The sequence below is a fragment of the Phasianus colchicus genome, chromosome Z (assembly GCF_987193195.1).
Source record: "Phasianus colchicus chromosome Z, bPhaCol1.hap1.1, whole genome shotgun sequence".
Taxonomy (NCBI): Eukaryota; Metazoa; Chordata; class Aves; order Galliformes; family Phasianidae; genus Phasianus; species Phasianus colchicus.
Genome location: NC_143476.1, coordinates 46893191 through 46916211, shown reverse-complemented (window position 1 = coordinate 46916211; position 23021 = coordinate 46893191). Strand labels below are relative to the sequence as shown.

The window sequence follows — 23021 nt, the reverse complement described above, 5'->3', positions numbered from 1 at the left end:
GGGAACAGACTTGTGCATGTGTGTGTGGGGCTAAAGTTTCCTCCGTCTCCCTGCTGCGAACTTTGAGAGCCGTTTGCTGCCGCGGAGAGAGGGGAAGAGATAAGGCAAGACGCCGTGTGCGCGACTGCCGCTGGCACAGGCGCCCCGGGGCGGCTCCGGCTCGCCGGCCGCTGCCCCCCGCCCAGGCTTCGCCGCTCCGCTCCGCGCTTCCCCCCGCCAGCCGCGCAGGGGAGGGTGGCGGAGCTGCTCCCGCAGCCGAGTGCGGGGAGCTCATGCGTGGACCGGGGCGGGGCGGGGGTCTCACGTCTCCTCTCCTCTTCTTCCCCGCTCCTCAGGCAGCGCGATGCTGAAGCCCGGCGACCCCGGCGGCTCCGCGTTCCTGAAGGTGGATCCTGCCTATCTGCAGCACTGGCAGCAGCTCTTCCCGCAGAGCGGCCAGCTCAAGAGCAGCGGGGCCCTCGCCCAGCTCCAGCCGCCCGAGAGAGCCGAGCCCCCGGCTGACAGCCTTCGCCAGCGCCCGGCCTCGCTCTCCTCTGCTTCTTCGTCCTCGTCCTCGTCCACTCCGTCTTCCTCATCCGCCTCGTCCGGCGTCGCCGCGGCGGCCGCGTCCCTGGCCGGCCTGACCGCCCTGCCGGTCACCCAGCTGCCCGTCTTCGCCCCGCTGCAGAGCTCCGAGCCCACGGCCGGGGGAGCGCCCGCTCCCCTACAGGGCAAGGACTTGTGCGGAGCCGGCGGCGGCAGCAAATGCGGCGAGCGCGCTTCCGCCCGCTTCCGCTGTTCGGCCGAGGAGCTGGACTACTACCTGTACGGGCAGCAGCGCATGGAGATCATCCCCCTGAACCAGCACACCAGCGACCCCAACAACCGTACGTACCGGAGCTCCCCTCGCGCTTCTCGGCGCCCCGTGGCCGCCGTTCCCCGCCGCGGGCCGGCACTCCGCCCGCACCGCGCTCCCGAGGGAGCACACCCCGCCCGCCGCCTTTTCCCGGCGCCGGGTGAGCGTCGGTGGCCGCGCTCTCGGAAGGAGGGCTGCAGCGCCGGGGGGACCACCTTCGTGGTGGAGAGCCGGCTCCTTCTTCGGAAGGCAGGCTGCATCGGAAGGACTCTCGCGCGGTCGGTTTCTCTCGGAGGGCTGCTAGGGATGTAGTTCCACAAACGGAGCGTGTGAGGAGTTTGCCATTTACCCGGCGCTTCCTCGCCTTGCCTGTACCACTCGGCTCTTGCCCGGAGAGCCTGGGCCTCGATGCATCCCCAGAAATCAATCCCTGCTCCGAGCTGGGCAGGAGCAAAGTTGCAGCTTCAGCCAAATGGGCAAAGTTTTCCCCCGTCTTATCACGGAGTATCATTTTCCTTTCAGACCTCATTAACACCTCGGTAGTTTTAGTTTTCATGCTCGCTGTAAAGCGGGACGCCGTCACTGAGTATGGAAAGCGGCTTTTGTGGAGGAGAAAACGTCGTTTGCCCGAGTGTTAGAACTCGCTGAGCTCTTGGTGGACAGGAAATCTTGAATCCCTTTGCTAATTACAACTGGTTGTTTAGATTTTGTTTTTGTTTGCCTGCTTTTTGAGGCCGTGTGTTTGTTTGATTTAGTTTTTGGAAGGGTGGGGACGCCCTAGTTATTGAACATCGGCATCTACTGCAGGTTCGTGACTCTTGAAGTTGGTTTTGCTCATCTGTAGTTCCTTTCTCTGCCCGTCCTCTGCGTCCGAGGAAATTCGTGGGCTGAAAATAACCAATGAACTTTATTAATTCACCAAATGTACTGCTAACTTCGCGAGCACGCGTGTTGCCCTGTTAAAGCATCAGACCATGACTTCGCCTTGTAGACTTTTATTAAATTGCATCAACCGCCCTCTCTTATCCAGTGTTTCCTAAAATCCTTTAATTCTGTGATCCCTGTTCCTTGAAATGTCTGTTCAAGGGTGGCTGCTGAGCAGACAAGGATCACTAACATCCCAGCAGAACGCGTATTCGTTTCTTTTCAATTCGGATGCAGAGTTTGTTATGAAAGTTTCCGTGAAACTCAGTTATATGCTAAAACTACACAGCGTGGGCGCTGGCGTGGTCTTAATCACGGTGTGAAGAGCAGGAGGAAAGTTGGTGCAGAGTCTGTTTGGTGGGCACTCCTGTCCTCTCCTAACACTGCAAACCTTCACACTTTGGGCACCAACTTTGTTTTGAGCGATTTTGATGCTGAGCCATAGCGAAATGTATTTGTGTATTTTCTGTGCATAAAACGCGATCTCATAAATTACATGCACTTAATGGAACCTGAAATCCACTTTCTAATCGCCAGCTGAACTGTTCAGACAATTCATGTTTCACCTCCACGGCCAGCTCTGTAAATCTGTAAGATAAAGGTTTTTAAAAAAGAAAGAAAGATAAAAAGAGATTTGGAGAGAGCATTTTTATGGAATGATCGGAATAACAGCGTGCTGCAGAACCGGTGGCGGTGTCTGCGCCATTTCTCCCCAGTCGCGACAGCGAATGTGGCTTCCTGGGGCAACGCGGTTGCGGGAGGGCCGCGGCGAGCCGCGCTGCCGGGACGGGGCGGCGACACCCGGAGTTGCCGGGCGGACCTCTCCTTTCTCTGCCGCGGGATTCAAGCCTCCCTCCGCCGGGCTGGCTCGCTGGGCAGCTTTCACTCTAACACCGTTTCGGTTGTCTTTGCGCAAAGCTTTCGGCTTGAGCGTTACAACCCTCTGGGACCAGGTGCGTTCGCTTCGAGCACACGCGTTCTTAAAAATCAAGAGAAAGAAACTTGTAAATGAGGAAGGAGTGAGGGAATCTCGCGGTGCCACTCGCTCGCATGCACACGAACGTGGGAAAGGCAGAGCTGCTCGGTACCGGTCCGGCGGGAGGTCCCCGGGTGCTAGGGCACGCGGCGCGGACGTGGCTCTGTCGCAGGGCGCACCCCGCTCCTGGGGTGCCGCTCGGAGGGAAGAGCGGTCTGCGCTACAGAGGAGGTTGGGAGCGATCGGCCTCCGCCCGAGCTCTCCCCGCTGTCCGCCCTCGGCGCGCCGCGGCCGGCGGGAGCAGGGTCACCCGCGACCTCGACCCTCTCCCCGGCGGCAGGACGCCCACCTCGGGTTGCCCCTCGGCCGCTCATCCCAGCGGCCGCGGCGAGAAGCTGCCGGCGAACGCCCCGAGGCCCCGTCTCTGCCAGACGTCCCTCTCCGGGCATCCCCTTCCTCCGCGTGTGACCCCCCTCCCCGCTCCTCACAGAAGAACCTCCCCCCTCTCCGGCCCGCAGATCCCCCAGCGGGCGGCGGACATACGGCCCCGTCGCGGTACCGCGGGCACGGCGCGGCGCGGGGGACGAGACCGACCGGAGAGCTGCGGACGAAGCGTCAGAGTGGAAATGCGTTCAATCGAACGCGTGTTTAAGGAACAAATACAGCGCTGGTTAGGGCCCTGCAGCCTCGGCGGGTGGACGGGGACCGCTTTCCTCCCAGCTCCGAGTTCGGAAGGACGTTTCAGGGCGGTGCGGGGGTCCGATCCCGGGGCTGGGGGTGCAGGGCGGCCGGGAGAGGACAGGCAGTCGTTGCGGGACTGCTCCCTGTGCCGGCACCACCAGCGTGCCCCGGCAATGAACGCACCGTGCAGAGCACGGTGTCACCCACGCCAGCGGTCCCATTCGGTGTCGAGGTGTAAGCTGTACGGTGAAGACGTTCGGCGCCAGGGCTGTTCGGATGTTTTCTCCAGGCTGCTGGTAACCTGTATGATTTAGCTGTTTTACATCATTAGTTACCCAGCACCCTTAAATATAGCAGATAGCCATATATTAGATTGAGGTTAGGGAAGGTGGTGACTGTTTATTTAGGGTGATAAAATGGTCCATCAGCAGTAATCTCCATCGATATGTGCCACCAGGAGATGAAGGATGAGGGGACAAGCCACAATTAATTGCCCTATAGTTTTGTAGGAGAGAGTGGAGCCGGTGCGGACTGAACTTCGATCTCCTCTCCCAGAACCTATTCATCATCTCTACATTGTATATGGGGGTCTCTCAGGGGCAGAGGGTGGCAAGGTTTATCTACACACAATATTCTCCTATCCTCCTTATACCTGACACGGAAATTTAATTCATTCAAACGTTCAATCGAAGGCAGAGAAAAACAAGCCCTCCTCCCCAGCCAGCCCCCCACCCGCCTCTCCAAAGGCAGAGCAGCCCCACAGCCGCTCTGCCGGCTCCCCTGTCCCCGAGGCGCGCAGGACACCCCAACCCCGCGGCGGACCTCCGGCTGAGCGGCGGCTCCGCTCCGGAGCGGCGGCGCGGTGGCCGCGCCGTGTGTCCGGGACGCAGCCGCCCTCGGGAGGGAGTACCGTCCCGGGAGGGTGCTTCGCCGGTCGGGCTCGGTGCGGCGGCAGGGACAGGCGCGGGAGCCAGCTCGGGGTCGGCGGCGGAGCCGTTCGAGGCTCGCCGGAGGTTGAACCGCGACTCCGGGGCGGCAGGACCTGCTCGTATGCCGTGCAAAGCAACTCCCGAGAAAGGGATCCGAAAGGCATGGGATGTCTGCGTTGGGAAGGGCGAAGGCTTAGCTCGCGTCAGAAAGGCTCAGAACATGTGCAAAACAGCGATTAATTTCTCTTTGCAGCACCAAAAAGAGATTATTGTCAGCTCATAGTGAGGAAACTGAGGCACAAAGGGGCGTGAACCGCAGGAAAGCGTTGGCCCTCAAGAGATGGGGGGTCTGGCCTCGCCCTGCCACCCTCCTCCCGGCTGGGTACCTGGGCCCAGCCAAGGACGCAGCGCTGGCGGTGGTGATTTATGCTCACGAGGAGCAGCACGGTGTGAAATGATGGCCACTTGCACTGGATACCTGTGTGCTTGCAGTGAGTTATGAAGCAGGGGGTCAGAGGCCGTTCTTCTTTAAATACCAGCAAACTGCAGGTATCCAGTGTAACTGCACCTTTGAAGCGTATTATTGCCAAGACAAAAATGTATTTCTTCCATTTATTGTTACAGCTGGTTTGCTGGTTTTAGTGCTGTGTTGGGCTCTATCTTGTTCTGACAAAAGCTTTCTCCTCTCAGATTTCCTTTAAGATATGCTCTAACAGTGCTATTTAGGTACAAGAATGTTTAGAATTATATTTTGGGGGCAACAGTCTTTCCTTTCCTTTTTGCTCAGCTCTAGCACTTGTAAGTGTACTCATGGAGTTATGGTGCTGGCATTACACTGTGCTCATTTTTATGGAGCCAAATAAACGATAACATACTGCACTCTACCCAGAATAGTCATACCAAACAGCTCCACTAGGAAATCTTTTTTTTTTTTTCTTTTTTTTTTTTTCCCCTTGCTTCTTCCTGTCCTTAATCTTCACATCTATAGACCATGAAGGTATACAGTGAGGAACTGATCTCCTTCCATACAGCCTGGCTGCACTCAGATCTTCAGTAGTGCATTTCCAGTGACCTTTTATCAGGAGACACTCTGCTCTGACTGAGTCCTCCTCACTTTTTCCATTTTCAGCAAATCCCTTAATTTTCTCCCATTTCTTACTTTGTTTCTTGATCTGGGATTTGAATGTGTATCTCTATTAACCAGCAGAGCACAGCCCTCAGATGAGGCCTATGCTCACACTGCACTGTGTGGCACTCTAGTGCAGAGCTCATACATGTCCCACCGAGCCTCACCACGTCCCTCCAGATGAGCTTCCCACACCCGTGGATCTTTCCAAGAGTTTGCAGACTCTTGCAGTGGTCACAGCTCTTTCTGTTTCAAAAAACAGCACAGACCTTTTTTTTTTTTTCACGTGTGCATGTTGTATTACGTGCTATGTTGTGTTCCTCTCATGGGATATTGTTGGTCCTTTTTGCAAGGATGTGGGTAAGACCAAGTCTGGTCCTCTAAAGGGCTTCCTTCTTTTGTCCCAGGAGGCAAGGAAGTCCATGCACTGGGATTCCGCAGGCAGACTGCCTTTAAATGGGTGGTATGGCACCACAGAAAATGCATCTGCATCACAGCCTCCCATGCATGTAACGGAAAAGAGGTGCACTGGCTTTTTTCTGAAGGCAAAGTAAATCGAACATTGTAGGGCTCCCAATCCTCATAATATTTATTTAGTTTTTAGTTATTATTTATAGTAACTAAAAAAATTAAATAAAAACTGGATCTGTATAAACCATGCATTTGAAGAAATTCAGTACTTAAAAGCAGACTCCATCCTTCTCTTCAAAAAGGCACAAGCCAAAGCAGTTTGAGAAGATGCCCCATTTTCCAAACCTTCAGCTTTGGCAGGACAGAGGGAAAGGAGATAAGATATAGCAGCTGCCAAGCATTAAGATGTTACCAGTGTTTTTGGACAGCAGAAAATAAATAGCACTATGTGTGACTTTCTGCAAGGGTAAATGACAGTGACATGGAGTTTGTTTACACTTCTCTTTTATTTCTTAATCTCTTTTCACTTAAGATGTTGAAATAAAATGTTTTATCTGCTCATATTGTCAGAAAGAAGTCAAGAAATCCTCATAGTGGGCAGTTGCTACAAGTCGTGTGCCTGAAAGAATTTGCATGTCTGGAAATAGGATGCAGGGAAATGACACCAAAGTGGTCTGAATGGAGACATGAGGAAGCCTTTGCATGTCCAGTGTCTGTTGCTACAGGGGCACGGTGTCTCTGAAACAGCCCCTGGTAACATGGCATCAGAAAGGAGAATTATCTGTATAAAGATGACCAAGAAGCATGGGCAAACTGGATTGAAGGGCCTGCCCTGGGTATTAATTGACGTCATTGTTAGGCATCCTCCCAGTAAGCCCTCACTTCTTCTGCCCCACATTTTCACTCTAACTTGCATGGTAAGATGCAAGATTTATTCAAAGTGTGCTCAGATGCCAATTTATTTTGTTTAGTTTTGGTTTTTTTTTTTCCTATGTGGGATCTCTTCCTGCATGCTCTGGGTGTGATAAATTGTGGTGCCACCTTTGAGATCTTTGGAAACGCCCAAAACACAGGGCTGCTTGGTCACAGGTTTCTGAGAAGGAAAGGAAGATGTGGTGCTGATACTTCCATTTCCAAGTTAGCTGTGGAAACAATCCCAAGCCCCCAACATATGTGTGCTGCCTTTTATCCACTGAGTCTAGAGATGGCTGTAGGAATATTGGCTGCATAGCAATCTTCTCTAAGTACCTGCCAGAATCTTTTCCCCAGGATCCTGCAACTTCAGCCCCCAGTCACCTCTAGCTGGTAAGGCCAAGCATGCAACCCATGCTGCAGCGGTGGCATAACCCCACAGAGGAGTCTCTCACAGTGGGGTATCTCCTTAACAAACTGCTCCAGCACTGTGCAGAGGTGTTTGATTCAGGTTGGTGTCCTGCAGGGCTACAACCAGTACTGCACTGCTGAGCTGGGTTCCTGTGGGCTGCAGTGTGCAGAGCTTCCACGGAGCACAGATCTGAAGGACACACAGGAAGGCATAGCAGACCCTCAGAAAATGAGCTTCCAATATTGTCACAGTTCTGAACTCAGCTGTTTTTGTATGGTATAATGTAAAAGAGGTGGATGGGAAATAGGGCTTAGAAAGCCTGTCTAAAATTCAAGACAGAGGCAGCATTTTGAATACACAGCTTTCACAGTTCTTCTGCAGCCTTAACTGAGCAGAGGAAGGTTCCCTCTGACAGCTGTGCAGGGAGGAGGCCTGCCCATTACAAGTGTGCCCACTGTGGGGTGAAGCACAGCTGCTGGGAGCTGGAGCTGTGGCCACTGCCATCAGCCAGCACAGGACTGTGGCTAACAGCATCCACTCCTATAGTGAGTACTGTGCTGTACTTGTGTAAAGATGGCTGTAAGCAGTGTAAAATTATTAGAGAAAAGATATAAGAACTTCTCTGGGAGTACTACAGTATAGTTGCTGTTTTCCCTGTCTATTTGCATTTCTAGAATAAATTTGTATAAAAACTTTTCCAATAATACAGAAGTGAGATGTATGGAAGAGGGTAACACATTTCAATAGATTTATTGTTGTGTTAACTCAGCATCCCTCTAGAGAAATGGGATTCCTGAGAGTGAAACATTTTCCTGGAAGTGGTGCATTCATGGCATGTTCAACAGTGTGTAACGGAAACAATTTACCAAAATTTCCTTTGCTCAGAAAAGAAAAACCACAGTTGGATCTTCCCAAAATAGAGCAACATCATCCTTTAGTCACGCGGTTAGGGAAATTAACGTTTTTGTAAAAACGATCTTTCTCCTTCAGAGCTGCTCACCAAGCCAGGCGTGCTGTCCATGGCCTCAGCTTCATAGAACTGCTGAATCCTTAGCGTTGGAAAAGACCTCTGGGATCACCTAGTCCAGCCATTCACATATTGCCAAAACTGCCCACTAAATTGTGTCCTTCTGTATGCAGCAGGCACAGACCCTGTGCTCCAAATACATTCTTCATATACGTGCTAGGGAGAGGTGATATTTGCTACAAAATATTAATTTTGAGACTATATATGGTCATGAAGAAGTAAATGTCTGCACACGCTGAATTTGCCATTCATCGAGGTCATGCTTATTTTCTAAGTGGAAACGCATTCAGATGTTCGCTCTGTAAAATTGGAGTGAATGTTCTTCTACAAAAGGGATGAAATTAAATCCAATTCCAATTAAACCAAGCTGTGGCAAGGCAGTTGGAGGTCATTTGTCAGGCATTATCGCTGGTGAATGTCTGGCTGGAATGCACCACGGTAACTTACATGCACTTTTGGTTACCCAGAAAGTAAAACTTGAATGTTGTGTCACCAGAAAGGAGCCCTGGCAGGTCTGCAAACGCACTGAGCGTGCAGGATGCACACCGGGCCCTCCTTTGGGGTTTCTCATGCAGGGCCTTGGCAAAGCGGGGGACGTCCACTGCAGCATACCAATGGGCACAGCGTGATGTGGGCTGCGGGTGGGCCTCGGCAGCGCCGTGCTAACAGCTTCCCTCTGCCCCTAGGATGCGACATGTGTGCCGACAACCGCAACGGCGAGTGCCCCATGCATGGCCCGCTGCACTCCTTGCGGCGCTTGGTGGGCACAAGCAGCGCGGCCGCAGCCGCCCCGCCACCTGAGATCCCCGAGTGGCTGCGGGACCTTCCGCGTGAGGTCTGCCTCTGCACCAGCACCGTGCCCGGCCTGGCCTACGGCATCTGCGCTGCGCAGCGCATCCAGCAGGGCACCTGGATCGGGCCCTTCCAGGGCGTCCTGCTGCTGCCCGAGAAGGTCCAAGCGGGAGCCGTCAGGAACACTCAGCACCTCTGGGAAGTAAGTCGCTGCCTTTGTTCCTTGTCAGAGCTGGCTGTTTGGAAACAGACATTGAGTGTAATTGTAGTTTTACGGAGTGAAAGCAGAAGAAAACAGACCAACAATGTAAGTCAATTAACCCAGCAGGTTTGGAAATGTAGCCAAAAGCTTTGACCTGCTGAAGGCACCCAGAAAGCCACGGGCACCTCAGAGCTCCATGGCACACACTGCAGAGCCAGTTGGGGCAGGTACTGTGGCACAGAACGCAGAGCTATAGCTGGGATTGCAGCACACAGTGGTTCTGGTATTCTGATCTGAGAGGCAGGAGCTGACGGAGCTGCCAGGCCGCTGTCCCAACCATGTGTGTCACCTGGGTGTGTGAGGAGGACATGTGCAGTGCCCTGATGCAGTCTGCAGGCAGTGCATGGAGTTGCTGCACCTCCAGGCACGGCCTGCTTGCTAACAGCTCAGTCCTCCTGCAGCCCTGCGCTGGCCACAGGTTCCCCTAGAGATGCTTCTGACACTTGCAAGCATTTCTGTTTGTCACCATCTTAGAGAAAGAAACAGTGATAGCTGCTGTGTTCAGGCTGCGGTGGATTGGTTTGTTTCATGATGAACGCTAAATAATCTGCTGTGGTTTGGCAGAAGAGAGCATACACCCTCCTTTGTGTTCCTTGACTGCAAAGGGACACGTGTGGCCTTTACTGGTCATGACACACAGTGTCCCATGGAGTGCTGGATTCCCATGCTGAGCTGTAGTTTGTACATGGATGCTAACGATCTCCAATGATTATCTTAGAAAGAAGAGATGATATTTTATACTCAGGCCTCACAGATAATAGAGAACAAGTGCAGTCCTTGTGTGTATCAATACTTCTGTAATTTCTAAGAGCAGCCTTCTGTCTACCTGGCCTTTTGCCATCAATTCTTTACTGTGTCCTGGCAGGAGTTATTTCTTAGTCAAGTCCTCCATAGCTACAGTAGCTCACTGTCAGATCAACTGCCACAAAGAGGTAGTAGGAGTGTGCCTACAGGTCTAAAGGTGGTGTTTGCCCACCTAGACCAAATCAGAACCTTCAGGAAATCAAAGCACATGCTTCCTGGTGAGGCACTTGACAAGAAATCCCAAAGATACCAGGAGCCCTTTTATTGTCTTCAGTGGATTTAAGTGAAAGGGAATGGATTCTCAAAGATATTTGATGTTGTGAAGCTGATATGCTTTGTATAGTAGTCATTCATGGAAAACGTGCATATTTAGATGGTCAGTTCTTGGGACTAGAAACCGTTTCTTTTCCTTCTTTTGTTCTGTTTTTCATGCTACCTGGCATACATGACCTGTTTCCATTAGCTGGAACTCCTATGAAATTTCTCTGTGCAGATAAATAGTAGTAACACATCAGGGGTTTGCCTCGAAGTATTTGCTCACATGAGTCATTGTGGCTCAAGAGAATTTTTCACATTAATGTGTAAAAGATCTGTCCCGGTGCACACCTAAAAGTACTCCATGAAATACTGTATGGCTTGAAATGATTGGGAGTTTCTTTGCTGCTTTCTGTAGAGATGGTATTCCTCTGTTATATCAGGTATTATTAAATTGGGCTTAAATCTGTTTCTGACAAAGCCCGACTGTTACAACGAGAGCATTATAAGATATGTTGTCAATCTTTTTTTTTTTTTAAATGTAAACCTTTATAATGGCTTTGAAGTTTTATTATGTTAAACTACTTTAGTTATGAGAATGCTAAATAATAAAATAAACTTGCCAGATAATTGGCTTACATAAACTATTGAAATTTAGCAAAATAAATGGAGTTAGGGAATTGCACATTCATTTTTACTATTAACATTATCCATTAAAATTAGATTAATTCCATATGAATCAATTTTATGCAAGTTAAGTTACAAAAACTGGTATTTTTTTACGGGCAAAAATCGTCTGATTTCAGGTTAACTTAAAAATTGTTGAAAGCAATCAAGGAAGGAGTTGGGGTGGGGTATTGGATGTGTCTGTGGGAAATCACCAAAAGCAGAGAAGAAAAAGATCTTGAAAAAAAATAAGATATCCAGATTCAGGCCACCAGAGAGTGTCAGCTGAGTTTTCACATGGGTTTGGTCTTCTGTTCTTAACAGACAACAAAAATTTCCTGCTGGCTAGCAAAAATGAGTGCGTGTGTGTATTTTAAGTGATTTATCTTCAAAATAAGAATTCAATTTAGTTTTTTAGAGGGGAAGTATCATAGGCAGCTCAGATTATTTTTGCTAATGCCAAAAATTGTTAGCAAAGAATAACATACCCCAAGAATTAGCTAAACATAAAGCTTTGGCCATTTCTTATTTATTTTGACTTTCAATTCAGTATGTTTTATCTATCAGAGAACTAATGTTTAATTAAAAAAAACACATAGCCAAATAAAGTCAGCAGAAAGTGTGTGGGGGTTTACAAAGTTGAGCTATGAAAATAAATAAAAGCAATAGAAAGCATGCATTTGAATAGTCTGTATTCTTTTAGCCTATATGGTATAAGAGTGTGGATTAAGTGACTGGAAGTGTTAAAGGAGTTTCTTACTGTTTAAGCTGTGACTGCAGTAAATTCTTCTCCACGCATCTGTTCAAGATGGCTACAAATATGCCTACAGATCTGTTATTCAGCATTAGGTCTTGATGGACCTCATGAAGAAAAATTATCTTTCTTAGTATTGCAAATGGCTTTCTAATATATTTTTCTTTGTCTCTGCATTTCAAAGTAAAGTTGATACGTAGTTGTTTTCATTTACAGCTCTGTTTTCAGTGTATACCAGATAAATAGAATCACGAAGACTTTCAAACGTAGTTACTAATCTGATGACTTTTTATTTTTTTCAGTTCTCTTTGTTGTGGGAAACATCAAGAAAACACTGCATTTGATGTATAGTTCAACACTATGGAAATATGCTTTGGTCTGTCTGCACAAGTGTTCCCACCATGCAGCCAGTGTTTGCTTTGTATGTAATCCATATCGCATAATGTACGGCGACTCAGAGTGAATTACATACCATTCCATTACCTCACAAAAGGCCTTGACACCTATGGGTGTTCATGGGAAATTATAAAGTTCTCTAGCAATCAGCCAAGATGACTTTTTATGACTTACAAAAAGATCTGCCTTCAGTACGCCAAAAATATTAGTCATTTTTAGTTGTAGCTCTTTTTTCCCTTTTGGCCCACTTCTATCATATCCAGAGTTTGCTTGTATTTTATAAAAATACAATAAACTCTGATTTGTTTAAAACAAAAACAGGACTGGGTGTATTAAATAAACACTCTCTCTAGTAATAAAGACATTTATTCCATCACTGCTTGATAATATTTTGGATTTTTTTTTTTTTCATTTTGAAGCAATGAGAACAATCCCTTTGTTATTACAAAGAAAACAGAGACTTTCTCAGCAATTAGGTCCTACTGATGAGAATGAGATAATTTTCCCCTAATGTGTTTTCTAATAAAGAATTGAAAAGGCAAACTTGATTCCAACATATATGAAAACATTATCTCAATTATTAATGTGTCCTTGTTCCCCAGAGATAAATTAATCTAGTTGCGCATGGTTTCCCCTTTCTGTTTAACATCAAAATTTAATAAGAGTAGACTTAAGGAATGTATATGATATACACTTAACATTCTAATAGAATAAAATGCAAGGTTTAAAAGGCATGAGCATTTTAGTACCCGAAGTTTTTTAGGCTCAAATCTTTAAACTGTGATTTCTGGAAATAGTTAAATCATAAATTCCCCCAGTGAATACATCTTAAAGGAAAAAAGTTTTACTGACAGAGATATCAAAGAATGGAACCTTACCATTTCCTTTTCTTAATTTGCCCAATAAACAGTTTGCTGTCTTTCTTGTTTTTCTATTCACTAGAGATGAAACAGTCTTCCCTGGAATAGCCTAACAGCATCAGATACATTATTATTTCACTTTATTTTAACTTGACTTGGTTACAATTTGTGTGTGTGTGTGTGTGTGTGTGTGTGTGTGGTGCGAAATATACATACAGTGTGATGTTCATTGGTGCAAAATATACATACAGTGTGATGTTCATTGGTGCCCATGTCCTGTTAATAAAGCACCAGCTGGGAACTCAGCAGTTCTTGTGCCTCAACTGAAGTCAAAGAAATCATTGCCTTTGGCTGCACCCAGACCTGTAATGTGCATTTTCACAGAATGGCTGGCAGAATTTTCACAGAATTTTGCTGGGACACGTGCTGGCCAGAGTCCATGTGGTACCTTCCACTTCTGTCCTGATTAATCTGCAGAGAGAATCTCTACCTTTTCAGTGGAGAACTCATTCCAGTTATGTTGATAGATTTGTATTTAAATTCTCAAGGCTGCAGTTTTGGGCTAAATTCACTGCTACAGCAAAGCACTAGGGGATAGAATTATGTGCATGCCATAGTTCTATTATAAAGTGAAAATTATGTTTCTCAGTAATCCATCATCTAGTATTCTAGACGGCTTGTCAGCCCTGTTTCAAATATGTCATGTTCATGAAATTCAAATAATTCTGGCTTAAAAAAAACTTGCTGATACTACTATTATATCTTAAATTGTGCAGATTAACAGCTGGTGCCATTCTCTTAATGTTTTGTTTTGCTTTTCTGTGGTGTTCAAAACTTGCATTTATTTTCTGTTACAAGATCACATTAATTTTTACATTTATGTGGATTTTGAATTCATGTACTGCCTACTGGAAACGTCCTCAGTGTTTTATTCAGCACCTTACTGGGCTGAATGTTGTTAGAGCAAATTCAGCATAGCAGCTTCTTTCATTTATGTGCCTTAGGAGAAAATCACACTAAGTTGCTATAAAGCAACTTGCCATCATAATATTTCTGTATCACTTAGTATCATGTATTTCCTTTTTTTTTTTTTTTTTTTTTTTTGTAAGTTATACAGTCAATCTGAAGTTATTTTGATCCCAGATGCAAAAGCTAGTTTGTGTTTGGTAATTCTTGTTTCTTCTTAGGAAAACTAAACCTTTTCCTTTAGAAAACTTGTGTGCTTGATAAGACACCTCATCTTTACATAACTCAGTATCTTCAATATATTTATTCCATGCAAACAAGGTGTTTGTTATATGCCAGAGCAGATATGTATCCCTAGGAGCACGTGCAAGAAAAAAACAAATCTCATTTGGCTTCCTACTTAATGAAGGAGATTGTGGAATAAACTTTTGAGCGCAGTTGCATGCTGTCCCAGAATCTCAACACTGTTACAGAAAATGAAAATTCTGAGGGCAGCATCAAAAAACAACAGCAAATCCTGTGATTCAAATTGTGAGATTGTGCAGTGACTGTTTTTCCACAGCATATACTGTCACCTTGGCAGTTATAGTATGTAGTGCACATTAAGTGCTGACAACAGAACACAGATAAATATAAAAGCTCATTTCTGTCTTTAATTGACTGCTTTCTGTCTTGTTCAGAAGTGATCCAATCACCCAAATTCTGGAAACATTTTCCCTTCCCTTCCCTCTCCTTCTCTTTGTTACAAAACACAATTTCCATTGTTGGATAAAATCTACCTTTATAAAGCAAGAAATTACTCTTAATTTACAATAATATTAGCAGTAAATTGTTTCTATTGACATTTGACTGAATATGGGTGAAAAATGCACTGTTTTAATGAGATATACAGATATCCAAAAATATATTGCAATATATGTAGGAGATAGATTTGATAAGCCAAAACTGCATCTGGGACTTTTCTGCGTGGAGATGATGCTCAGTATTTTTCAGAACTGCCTCAGCCACTTCTTCATATGTTCTGTTTGCCCAGGTTGCACGTCATGGAACATGCGTTGACTTTAAAATGCAGACTTTTACATGTCTGCTTAACATAAAAACTGTAAAATTCAGCCTAGCATGTGCGTTCCTCCTATGTGTTTGGCACCTTTTTCAGATAAGTTACAGAATTCCATTATCCAAATTGTTACACATGTGTGACAGAGGTTGACCTTTAGTCATGTCAATCCTTTTTGTGTAGGCCTCAGGCTCCAGCCTAATGGCTCAAAGCCTGATTTACTCACTGTAATAAGGGCAGGAGGTCGAGCAATTGTCAGCTTGCCTGCTCGTACTCATCTCAGAGCCTGGTTGAAGGCTGTTAACACAAAGCTTTTCAAAGTGAATTTACAACCACCACCACTGACAGAGGCCAATCAGTACACCATAAATGTCAGGTTAGTGAGATTGAGCAGTAAGTAAAGTACTGGCAGCCCACTATTGGCTGAAATCAATTGCTTTAGGTTTACCGAGAATAGCAATCTGTGTATAACTACATTTCTGGAACTCGTTTAAGTATGGAGTGCAAGCTTGAGTGCAGATTAGGGAGAATTACCCCACAATAAGAGCTGTGGCACCGAGCTCTTCATTTTTTATTCTTCTGCGCTAATGGTTTATGTGATTAATGATCAGAAAGTTGCTGGATCTGCCTCTGAATTAAAGAAACAAGATTATTTCATGCACAGGGGAAAAGAAATAAAAGTAAAATGGCTTACTATCTTATCTGGGCAAAGAGGACTAGGAATTTTTTAAATGTATGGATTCACTAGTACTGGACTGTTCCAGGGAGGGCTTTTTCACATGGAAACAGTGGCCTTCTGATGTTATTTTGCTACTGAGAACTATCACAGAATTCACTAATGAGTGATTACGTACTTGATGGTCTGAATATCCGTAAGATGTAGTTACCCACAAGACTGGATGTTTTTATCATTTTGTGCAGTGACAGCTTGGACAACAATTCATTTGGCTTTGAAAGCATCAGCATTAAAATGTAGGAATCCATTAAAACGCTGTATGCCAGGATTTATAAATTAGGCAATTTCCTTGATTATTGCAATCATTTACAAAATTGATTATCCCAGTGTGGTATAGGCAGATTTCAGCAGTGATCATTGACAACAGGCATGTCCTCTAATATCTATACTCATTGTTCTCTAAAAGAAAAGCCACTTCACTGCTACGTTATTCTCCATCTCAAGGTCAATTACGCACTGCAAGAGGTCTACTGATGTAGATCACACATCTTTAAAGGAAAACTACATCAGCTCCTTATAGATGGCAGTGATAGCCTGAAAGTGTTTTTTGTGTTGATTTTTCTTCCCCTATTGTTTGTAATTTGCTTGCTGATAGTCAAGACATTCATTTGAATTTGTAGTGCGTATTCTCTTTGTGATCCATTATTGAAAGGTAAATAATTTTGGCAAATTGCAGCTGTAAATATTTATTTGATTGAAGATTTAAAAGTCAATACTGTGTTTTATTTGTTGCATCTAAAAGTTCTAATTAACCAATAGATATAGTGTATAGTAACTTCATTCGGGTCAATTATTTCTGCAAGACATTATAAAGACATTGTGTCACAAAGCAAATATGCTCTAGAAGTTTTCCTATATTAAAATGAATACAATAAAACCACAAAGTGCTAGCTGCCAACCACAAAATGACAGCTATTTCTACCTGTGTGAAAGTGAGCAATATGTACGCAGTGAAAACCTCCAAATGCTAAAGATCAAAATGCTGGTGAATAAAGAAGATTATTTTTGCCACTGTACATGTGTTTCAGCTGGAACCACAATGAGCTAATTTGTGCCAAGCCTCATGCAGATTGTAAGCTTCCAGGGCTAGTATCCTGCAGTTGTTAATCAGCCCTTGCTTGGACAAGATAGCCATTGATGCTGTCAGGAACTTTGATTTAATGGGGTCTTCAGGCATGAGTGAATAACACAGTATCATTTTGATCACAGTTCTTAAATAATTTTTTTTTAAGATAGGCCTACCATTCTTTCAGAGGCACAGAGCCATCTGCATGTTTGTCTGCTACTGTACATGCAACAACAGTAGTGCGCAGTTAGCTTAAAGGTACCTTTGAATGAATGTTTTAATTTGACTTAAGAATAGTATTTCACTGTGAAGAAAGAAAGGATTGTGTTGCTGATAACTATGAAGTGGTATGTTTTATTTAGTTGAATAAATTTTAGCATTAATTTTTTTTTGTATCTTGTAAGAAATCTGTAACTCATACTCTTATTGCTCATACTGTATTACATACGTGTTTCATGGATTTATCAAGTTGTACATAAACTATTCAATATCTTAACAGCAATTCAACCTGGTGCATTTTGCATAGGCAAATAAATGTAGTAATTTCAGATCATTTCTGAAGATGTTTTGATTTTATCCATGGAACTATTAAGCTGAAAAAAGTGATTTTATTAGAAGTATGAATACTCCTAGTGAAACCTAGTGATGCCTCAGGAAGGCTCTGTTCTTCATGCCACACATCTGAAAGAGAACCCTGTGTTTGGATGTGAAAGAATGTTCAGTATTCATTACAATCCTAATAACAATAATAATATTAACAGTAATAATAAAAATAAGAACAATAATCCTATATTAAGTAAAGTGTCATGTATAAAGCAAATTAAGTATGCAAAGATAGGATTCATGCCTGTTACCTAGGCTAATCTTCCACTTGTGTAAAGATCAGTGCTTTTTAAAAAATTGTTTCTTTCTTCTATTTACTGCCCAATGTCATGTCAGAAATCACTATGGAGAGCAAGGAATTAGCTTTTGTCAAGCTATCAAGAGAAACTTTAATAGCAGGAGGGTTTGGTGGCTGATGTTATATTTAGCACACAATTTTACAAGCAGTTACAATAGAAAGTAAAAAAACCCAAACAAACAAGAAAACCAACAAAACACAAAAAACAACCTTCTCTTTTCAAAATTCTTTTCTATTTCTATTTTAAGTTGTCTTGAACTCTGTCCCCCACTTCTGTTGCTCCAGTAAAAGCAGATGAGCCAGATCCCACTTACTCAGAAAAATGAGTTGGAGTTCCATACTTGTTTTTTGTCATTGTATATTTGTTAGATTTTGGAAGATCAGTAACTATTCGGTCACATCTTAATTTCCAATTGGAAATGTGCAGTTCTACTGGGCTACAGATATTTCCTTGGTTTTGTGTTAGCTCATTTTGTTGTGACCAGCAAGACTGAAGTGAGAGCTGTGGACACAGACATATGTTCACCTTCAATGTGACAAACATCAGAAAATGCCTACTCTGTGCTGTATGTACTGCCCTCCAATTTTAGCACAATATCACAGACAACTCTGAAGCGGCATTAAAAAGGAAAGAAAAAGTCATTCTTTGGTTGTGGATTGATCACAGTCTCTAGCTGAGACTATTGAAGCTTTCTTACTACAGCAGTTTCCAACACCTTCATCCAGTGAATGCTAAACCTGTTGCTGCAGGGAGATACCACTGTAGCATACTGCTTCAGGTGGCCCAACAGAGAGCGCCTACTGCTTGTAAGCCTTGGCTCTGTAATACCTGAGTGAATTCTGTACTGAATTTTTAGAATCATAGAATCGATCACCAAGGTTGGAAAAGACCTCTAAAATCTTGCAGTCCAACCAACCATCCTTCTGTCACCAATATTTAGTTCCTACTAAACCATGTCCCTCAGAAAAGCATCTAAATGTTTCTTGAGCACCTCCAGGATCGGTGACTCCACCACTGCCCTGGGCAGCCCATTCCAGCTGCCTGCTGAATGAAATGGCTCCTTCACACTCAGCACTACTTCCTGGGAGAACAAAAATTGTTCAGCTGTCACAGGGTGGTGAAATATCCTTGCTGGAACAGCATTAAGGAAAGCAAATTATAATACCGATAGGAGTTCAGATATTGCCTGGTTATTCTGAATAGCATGCTGGAGGAGAGGTTCTTCTCATTGGCTATGTTTTAGCCTGAATTGAACTCTCTGCATACTCTGATGAAATCCTTTATGGATATACATTCACATATATACTGATGGAACTAGACATACAGACTAATTTTTTTCACAATGCTAAGAATTGCCACTTACTTCAATTTAAACTACCTTGCCTCTGCCCAGTCAACTCATGTATCTGCTATTACCACTTTTCCATTCCATACAAAGGTAGATGAGGTCTTCTTTAGCTCTACCAGCAACAGCAACAATTTTTGCATCTTGACCACATCTTGTGCTCAACTGCTAAAAAAAACTGTGTGTGCAGAATTAGTAGATGGCAGTGAAGCAGCCTCACAAAACCTTCTGTGTGTTGCTGTCAAGCGATCTAACTTTGGACTGGAATTTAAACTAGTCAAAAATGGAACCTCTGGTTTCTGCATTCCTAGAAGAAAAGTGTTTTTCTTTTATGAGTATGGTTTTATTTCTTTCTTGCAAGTGGTGAAAAGTCCAAAAGATACCTTGTCTTTCAGAGCAAACATTCTGAAAAGGATTTGACGTTTCATGGCAAAGTATTTTTTTTTTTTCAATTATTTGATTCCATGATGTAGGAGCATTCTCCATTTCACAGTAGGAAAATAGCTGCATAGATTGGTTAGGTGCCTCTAGATGGCATACACTGGTAAAATTCAAGAAAAAATACTAACATTTAATGCTTTTTTTTCCTTTTTTTTTTTTTTTTTTTTTTTTTTTTAAAGTAGAGCAAATATATAATGAGAATACTTAATCAAAATGGATAGGTCATAGGAAAAAAGTTGTCTTTTTAGTGAGATTATTATTTTCATGGAAAAAGAAAGCAGAGGTTGCAGGTTAGTAAATTACCTTTTTAAATGCACAGAAAGTTACATGAAAATTATAAATTCCACTTAATGCTGCTGCAGCCATTTGGAGCAGCTGGTACAGTGCACCAGTCCAAGACCTCAGCTACGCTTTCATCAGTGTTCTTGTTCCCAGCTTTCCTTGCTCCCAAACCTGCAGATTGGCTGGCTCTGGCATTTCACCAGAGAGAAGTGCTCACTGAGAAACTAGAGGTCTCATTTTTGTGTTGTGACCAAAGCTTTTTGTTGGACTGGACTTCTGTTTTTCATGGCCTAACACAGAAGAATTTAGTTTGCTATCAACCTTAAAGCATATTTAAAGGTTAGAAAAAGAGTATAGGAAGCTTCATTTTTTATGCAATTACAATGAGAATCAAACTGAAGATGAGGATCAGCATTTCCTTAGAGCACACATTAATAATCACTAATATCTTAAGGAAAAAAACAGGTACAGTACTGTTGCTCAAATCTTTGTGTCCAAGTTTTCTGATTTGAATTTCATTCTCTTTCCTTTTCTGATGGAGCCACAATCCCAGTGGTGCACCTGGGAGGAGAGGTAGCCTTTTAAGAATATTAATTTGCTTCCCTTGTTTGTGCAGGATGGTGTCCATTGTATCCCCTGCCCAGAGGTCTGGTGAATTTCTAGCAGCAAAAGTTCTCCTGTGCTCAGGGCTGTCTACGCCATACACTGTCGCATTAGAGGAGGCCATATATCTGAGCCTGGGTGGGCTCAGACAGTAACTCTGGCTAAACAGCCATTTGACCTTGGGGTCTGCCATTCCCAACAAAAGATGCCAGTGGGTCCGGCTGAGCTCTACAGCCTCCCTTTCCTCCAGTAACCACATTTGTATGTCTTTTTTTTCTTAACCTTTGTGTTTTCTTGTTTATTTAATCAAATGTTAATTTTTATGCCCTAATTACCCAAGGATGATGTATCCCAGAGGCATTAGTATTGCAGGAATTTAACCTCATCATGTGAAGCAGAATTTTCCCTTACTTTTATGTGCATTTTCAATGTTTGTTGCCAAACCAAATCAGATGGTGTCTTTTCAGAGATATAACAACTGTCTTGTTGGATTACTTTAAGGACTTGGGTCTTCATAGCTTAATACTTCCTTTGGAACCTCTATTTCTTCCATATCTGAAATCTCACACATCCTTTGACTGTACATTATGCTGTTTACTCGCACTCTACAGCCTGCATGTCACACTGCCTGTGTTTCTGAGCAGAAATAGCTAGCTATACCTCTCAGGACGCAGTCAATCACAACTTGAAGTCATGATAGGTGATGGAGAGCTACAAGCAATGCCTTTTGCCCTCTCCAGAGCTGAGTAGCACACAGCTTCCATACTACATCCACACCAGCTACTTGTGGGTGAAAAATTCAGGAAAAACACTCCTTTCTCTGTCACATTTGACCTTCACGTTATCTGTTTTGAGGGATGGCAAGCGTCAGGAATTTAAACTTACTGGTGTACCCATGAAGAAAATTGCTGGCTACACTAATAATTAAACCATTAATCCATTTTGTGGCAATAATTTATGAATAGATCCAGCCTAGTGAAGTTACAGACCACAATGGTGTTCTTTTTACTCTTTTTTTTTTTTTCACTTTTTCTCACTTTTTGTTTAATAGCGCTATCATTTTAAAATTATTTTTACTTATGTTACTAAAGTGAAAATCTTCTGTTAAAATATTTTTTTTGTGATTTTTAAAAAAAGTATTTGCATTTGTCTTATTAATTTCTACAAAGAAGATAAACATTCCAGCTTTTCCTTTTTGTGTAGAAGGTGACTTAATTTATGTGAGCATTAGCAGTAAGCTTTCTGTTGAGGTAATTCATCTCCAGTTCTAGATATATTCCTATATAAAGCGTGAAAAAAAAAAAAATTCACAGGGAAAGCTAGTCTGAATATACGTTCTTTTATTTGGCAGGTAATTCAATTCATTTATTTATTTAGATGTGACTACAGACAGCCATTGAAACTTGATATTTATATGGTAGATCTCTAAAAGTATTAGTATTGAGAAATTTCTGTGTAGGAAAGACTTAGTTGTGAAGCACTCAAGGATCAGATTGGCATAGACAGAAAGACTGAATCTCTCCTTCCTTCCTTGTCTTTGATGGTTAAACTATAGAAATAAGAGTGCTAGACTTCTGCTTCTCCTCAAATTCACGTATCTATGGAGCAGAAAAAGCAGAATTTTAGATCATAGGAAAAACTGGGGCTACAGTCAGATACAGGCCGCTAAAACAATGCATTTGAAGAAGATGATGGAGAACAGGATAGCAAGGCAATAAAGTGTCAATTAATTTGGAGATGGAGCCTGGACACTCTCAGACTCTTGCAGAAGATTACTGTCTCTTTTCTCTTTGTACTTCAGAGATTACAGATAATTTCAGTGCTCTCTCATAAACCAGGCTAGATTTGTCTCATGAGCATTGGAGTGCTGACCACTTTCTGAGCTGCTTTTCTGAAGGCAAGCTGTGGATATCCCACAGGAAGTCAAAGCAAACTATTAAGAAATGACAGTATTCAGAATTAGTTGTTTTCCTCCTGTCTTCTCATGGTTTTGTGCTCTGGGTTTTTCTCACTCTCTTGTTGATTCATTTAAATATTTTACCTAGTTTAAGATATCAAACTTGGAAGTACTACAAAAGATATCTTGTGAACATTTTTGAGCATGAAAAGGTATTCTTGGAGATCTTTTGTCTAAGTGTATTTAGCACTGCAGTAGGAAATATGATACCACAGTAAGGATGGACCATAGTCAAGCACAAATGGGCACAATCTTGCTATCTCTCTGGGTTAAGCTGGTCAGATACAAGCCTGAATTGGACTGTCAGCCTTGTGGGAGATGTCTGCTAACACAGCATCATTCTCTAGGTCCTAGGGAGGTTAGCTGGATGGTGTGAGCCACTGTTTGTTGTGATGGAAGAGAGCAGGATCTCAGGGCCCTCTGGCATAGCTTTGTTCTTGCTAGGAAAACTGCACATCTACTTGACCATCAGCTTCCTGAATTTTCTGAAGACTTAAAGATGAGATAGTCTTTCACTTACTTCAGCTGTAGGAAGTTTAGACAGACTGTAATACTGACAGGGCTTCTTACTGGTTCCAGATAAACCCTAAGCAGATGGTGCAATTGCAAGTACTGAGTGAAGTCTCATACTTTTGTAATATGGC

The 23021-nt window shown here is 43.8% G+C and overlaps 1 protein-coding gene across 3 annotated transcripts in view; it reads left to right on the top strand.

Moving 5' to 3' along the window:
- Window positions 1–23021, top strand: part of PRDM6 (PR/SET domain 6) — a 73748-nt gene that overhangs the window by 436 nt on the left and 50291 nt on the right. For 2 of the 3 annotated variants that reach the window (XM_090131685.1, XM_090131687.1), the window contains exons 2-3: window positions 336–866; window positions 8920–9227. In XM_090131685.1, coding sequence (XP_089987811.1) covers window positions 344–866; window positions 8920–9227 — 831 coding nt within the window. In that variant the 5' untranslated portion in view covers window positions 336–343. Of the gene's footprint in view, window positions 1–309; window positions 867–8919; window positions 9228–23021 lie in introns of those variants that run through there. The other variant, XM_090131686.1, reaches the window with a different exon arrangement.